The sequence below is a fragment of the Tachysurus vachellii genome, chromosome 11 (genome assembly GCF_030014155.1).
Source record: "Tachysurus vachellii isolate PV-2020 chromosome 11, HZAU_Pvac_v1, whole genome shotgun sequence".
Lineage (NCBI taxonomy): Eukaryota > Metazoa > Chordata > Actinopteri > Siluriformes > Bagridae > Tachysurus > Tachysurus vachellii.
Genome location: NC_083470.1, coordinates 7951821 through 7957697, shown reverse-complemented (window position 1 = coordinate 7957697; position 5877 = coordinate 7951821). Strand labels below are relative to the sequence as shown.

Here is a 5877-nt window from a genome sequence, read left to right as displayed (position 1 = left end):
GTGTTAATTAGCCCAGGTTCAATATTTCAAACTGTTCTAAATAAATACTTGCTGCCTTTGACCGAATATGCCTCAGATGTAGGGCCGGTTCCAGCCAATTAATTGGGCGGATGGTCAGTGGTAACTGCCTGGACCAGGGCTGAAATAGCTGAGACATGGGTCTGCTTTGGGGCACTTGTTAAAGACTGGAGAGGAGCAGTGCTTGTGGAGGGTAAACTGGGATTAGTTGTACTGTATCCTCTAATGTGCTAGCTACTGTACAGAGTCACAGGCAGCACTAGTATTATTTTATAGACTTAAAACGATACCTCGCACATGGAGTTGTAACGATAGTCAAGTAAACCTAATAAAAATGAATGTGTCAAATTATGAGCATTCGTTAACTGCTGCACAGGTATCTCAAATTAACAAAAAAAGGCAGTATGGAGCTAGAGCCTGTAAGCTTGTTGAACTGCGAGGCGAGAGGTGAAAAACTATTCTGTGCTGCGGGAGCGGGGCTTTGTGTGTGGCTGCAGATAGATCACTGACCATTGGCTGTAAGCTGTCCAACCAATCAGAAGCTAGAAATCTTGCTGGTATTTTCTGTGTTACTTTTCCTTTGGCTAAAGTAAAAAAACAACAAACTTTGATTGGGTGGGCAAGACCCACCTCTGCCCACTGCTGCCGCCAGCTTAGCACAGATGCAGTATCCACTTAGAGAGTCATGGTTGTAGAGTAGCAGGAATGCCATGGCATGTATGAGGAAGAGTTTTAGAGATCCAAGAGAGGATTAGAAAAGACACGAATTACTGTACTAGCAAACAAAAAATCCACTAATTTGTCTCTACCGGAGTTCTCTAAGTGAAAGATAATATACTAAAAAAGTACAAAAAAAAATCAATAAAAAGTTTTTATGGGCTCTGTTACAATACCTGATTTTATTTTGATTGGACCCTTTTCCTTTCCTTAGAAGAAAGAATCAAACATGTCATGTTGAAAAGAATGAAGAATCAGTGGATTTAATAAGGGGTGGATTTGATTCATTTTTGAGGTTTGGAGCAGCAAAGAGCTGAAAGACTCGAAGTGTTTCCTCATTACCATTTATATGTTCCTGCTTTCTCTGCCTGTGATTAAATCAGGCTCTTCTGAAAAGCACCTGCCAGAGATTTTTAGCTCTCTTTATTCCTCCGCTCTAACAAGACTGAAGACAGAGGAAATGAAATGGGTGTGTGTGTGTATGTGTGTGTGTGTGTGTGTCGCATCAGTCCTTTCTGTGCCCTGTTCTAGCTGAATTAGCGAACTGAAACAATGCCTGTATGTGTTCAAAGAGACAAGGCCTTTCATCTCACCGCAGTGCCGCTTTGCACAATGTTTCACGATTATGTAGATATGCTGAGTGATTCTCTGTCTGTCGACCCTGACCTGCCTTACTGTGTCACACAAACACACATACTGTACACAAGAACACACAGTCTGCAACACACATTTCTTTCACAGATTGTCCAGCTACAAAACGTGACGAGAGCCTGGCTGTGCATCAGCATTCCGACTCCCTGTAGAATAACAGCGATGATCTAAGAGCCTGTCAGTTTAACAGGTGTGAAGAAGCAGACTGACAGATGAGTATGTCCTCTTTAATTATAGTCTCACACCAAGACATGTGATGCTGCTGTTTGACTCTGAGCACAGTGTCTCTAGTGTCAGAATGTTGTAATGGTCAGAGCTGGAGTTGTAGCTTCAGGGATTTGTGGCCCTGGGATTTAAACTTACATACTTTCAATCAGTATACCTACAAATTAACCACTGAGCTACCACATCCCCATCACCACATCCCCATCACCACATCCCCATCACCACATCCCCATCACCACATCCCCATCACCACTTTCTCATCACCACATCCCCATCTGCACTTCCCCATCACCATATCGCCATCACCACTTCCCCGTCACCACTTCCCCATCACCACTTCCCCGTCACCACTTCCCCGTCACCACTTCCCCGTCACCACTTCCCCATCAGCACTTCCCCATCAGCACTTCCCCATCAGCACTCCCCCCTCACCATATCCCCCTCACTACTTACCCATCACCACATCCCCATCACCACTTCCCCATCACCACTTCCCCCTCACCACTTCCCCCTCACCACATCCCCATCACCACTTCCCCATCATCACTTCCCCTCACTACTTTCCCTCACTACTTCCTCATCACCACATCCCCATCTGCACTTCCCCATCACCATATCGCCATCACCACTTCCCCATCACCACTTCCCCGTCACCACTTCCCCATCAGCACTTCCCCATCAGCACTTCCCCATCAGCACTTCCCCCTCACCACTTACCCATCACCACATCCCCATCACCACATCCCCATCACCACTTCCCCCTCACCACATCCCCATCACCACTTCCTTATCACCACTTCCCCTCACTACTTCCCGCTCACTACTTCCCCATCACCACTTCCCCTCACTACTTCCCCCTCACCACATTCCCATCACCACTTCCCCATCACCACTTCCCCATCACCACTTCCCCATCACCACTTCCCCATCACCACTTCCCATCACCACTTCCCCATCATCACATCCCCATCACCACTTCCCCTCACCACTTCCCCTCACCACTTCCCCATCACCACATCCCTATCACCACATCCCTATCACCACACCCCTATCACCACACCCCTATCACCACACCCCTATCACCACACCCCTATCACCACTTCCCCTCACCACTTCCCCATCACCACTTCCCCATCACCACTTCCCCTCACTACTTCCCTATCACAACTTCCCCTCACTTGTTCCCCATACCACTTCCCTCAATACTTTACAATCGTGCGTATGTATGGTACACAATGATTGACTCATGCTATTGCTATTGTATCATCATGTATTTATCTCTGCCTGAAGTCCAGTGTTTCTGGTATAAGCTCTGGATCCACCACAACCTGAAACCAGCGCACTTTACACTTCAGAAAATGTTGACAGTTTTGGATTTACTTACAGTCCCAACCTGACACTATACACAGTCCACATAGCCACATCAACACAACAGCACCAACCAGGGAGTCACAAAATCTGAGCAGAGCAAACTTCCTCGCTGTAAATCCCAGTGCCAAATATCCAAAAGCCCAAAGGAACCTAATAATGAAGGAACATTCACATCATGCATAGTAATATCTGCTTGTTAGCTTGATATTTCTATATTACTTTTAATATAATGTTAGGTGAATCAACTCACTTCAGTGGTTTATGTCTGCTCGTATTTTTTTTTAGAAATAAAGAAGTGGAACACAAGCAGTGTACTTTCACACAGAAGTCCTATTTATAAAAAAATAAAAATAAAATAAAAATCTCAAAAGTTACCTGGGTCATTTATCTTTATTGTCTACATATAACCTTATAGCAGTTTTGATTCTGATTCTAGGAGATATCAGCATTTTCTGAGCTTGGCTGCAAATCATCAAAGACTATGATATTTCACTGATGGGTTTCTAGATCAAGGTCATGGCGGATCTGGAGCCTGTCCCAGGAGCACTGGGCATGAGGAGCGAATGCAAACACACACACACACACACACACACACACACACACACACACACACACACACACACACACACAAAATGTGGCATTTTAGCTAATGGCATATTTGTGGGGGAAGGAAACTGAAGAAGCCAGAGGAAACCCACACAGTAAGAAGTATCCCATGCTCAGGAATGATGAGGGACCATTGAACTGTAGAAAAAATAAAAGGAGAAAACACACACACACACACACTGCATGTTAGACTGTCTTTTTCTCCTGTGTTTGTCTTCTAAGGGACAGGCAGAGAAGAGGCTTTTATTCCAGTTAGTTCTTTCTCTCAGCTTGCAGCCTTGACAATAATTGCATAATCAGTAATAAAAGTTCAGAGCTTATTGTTGTAGTGAAGGAGAGAAAGGTGGCAATTTGAACGTTCCTTCGGCCTCCCGTACACACACTGAGCCTAATCAAATCTGACAGTGATTCCTCAGCATGCCTCTGATGCTGTTCAACACAAAAATAATTCCCGAACAATTGGATTTAGTCGACCCTGCGCATTCAGGCCCCTCTCTCCTGAGACACTTTCCAACATCATTTTTCACTTTCCTTTTCACTCTCTCACACAAACAGCATGCTTACTCCTGACAGGACATGTGACTGTGTATACAAAATAGAGAGAGAGAGAGAGAGAGAAGCAGAGAGTAATAGAGAGAGGCAGAGTTAAGTATACGTTTAAGGTGCTGTGCTTTAATCATTACTTAGATAAATGTAATTAATCAAGCATATGGCTACACACCTGCTGCCCTGAGTGCTGCAGACTGCTGAATCATTACTACAGAGCTTACAAAACTGCACCGACAGAAGTGCAGACATTTCCCTGAAACCCCAGTCATTCCTGTTCAGGTCATTAATAGGAGCTTTGTATATTATATACAGTAGTAATTCTGTTCTGCACATAGATTTAATTAATTCTTCCTCGCCTTTTATCCCTAACTTCTCCTCTTTATGTCATAGCTAATCCCTTTGATTGAAGAGACTCACAAATTCTAAGCAACTCTAAGAGGAATCATCGACAAACACACTTCCCCATCACCACTACCCCATCACCACTTCCCCTCACTACTTACTTATCACCACTTCCCCATCACTACTTCCCCATCACCACTTCCCCTCACTACTTACTTATCACCACTTCCCCATCACTACTTCCCCATCACCACTTCCCCTCACTACTTACTTATCACCACTTCCCCATCACTACTTCCCCATCACCACTTCCCCTCACTACTTACTTATCACCACTTCCCCATCACTACTTCCCCATCACCACTTCCCCATTACCATTTCCCTTATCACTTCCCCATCACCACTTCCCCATCACCACTTCCCCATCACCACTTCCCCATCACCACTTCCCCATCACCCCTTCCCCATCACTACTTCCCCATCAGAACTTCCCCATCACCACTTCCCATCACCATTTCCCTTATCACTTCCCCATCACCACTTCCACATCACTACTTCCCCATCACCACTTCCCTCACCACTTCCCCATCACCACTTCCCCATCACTACTTCCCCATCAGAACTTCCCCATCACTACTTCCCCATCATCACTTCCCCATCACCACTTCCCCATCACCACTACCCCATCACCACTTCCCCTCACTACTTACTTATCACCACTTCCCCATCACTACTTCCCCATCACCACTTCCCCATTACCATTTCCCTTATCACTTCCCCATCACCACTTCCCCATCACCACTTCCCCATCACCACTTCCCCATCACCCCTTCCCCATCACTACTTCCCCATCACCACTTCCCCATCACCACTTCCCTCACCACTTCCCCATCACCACTTCCCCATCACCACTTCCCCATCACCACTTCCCCATCACTAATTCCCCATCACCATTTCCCCATCGCCACTTCCCTATCACCACTTCTCGTTACCACTTCACATAGATTTAATTACTCTTCCTCACCTTTCATTCCTAACTCCTCCTCCTTGTGTCATAGCGCCCCCCCTTTGATTGAGGAGGAACTCTAAGAGGCATCATCGACAAACACGTTTGCATATTTGCCAAACAAGACGTTCTCACTCACTGAAACTTCACTTTAAAGCGACGTCACTAATTGATGAGCTGCCGCACAGCGCTATTTCCTGTCAGTGGGCATAACGCATCTGCGCATACACAACACGGTGTAATTACACACTGAATTAATATCAATTAAAACAGCTTACGAGTCCATTACACAATTATCCTGAAGTCTACTCTAACATCCACTGACTTCACACGATTATATGGCTTTAATGATAATTCAGAAAATTCGCTTTGGTCCAATTGTTATGATGCCA

At 45.3% G+C, this 5877-nt stretch overlaps 1 protein-coding gene across 1 annotated transcript; it reads left to right on the top strand.

The window, feature by feature from the left end:
- Positions 1–422: 422 nt before the first annotated feature.
- Positions 423–5483, top strand: LOC132853728 (uncharacterized). The gene is made up of 3 exons (XM_060881664.1): positions 423–437; positions 1764–2830; positions 4547–5483. The coding sequence occupies exons 1-3, from the start codon at positions 423–425 to the stop codon at positions 5481–5483; spliced, it is 2019 nt and encodes a 672-aa protein (XP_060737647.1).
- Positions 5484–5877: the final 394 nt, after the last annotated feature.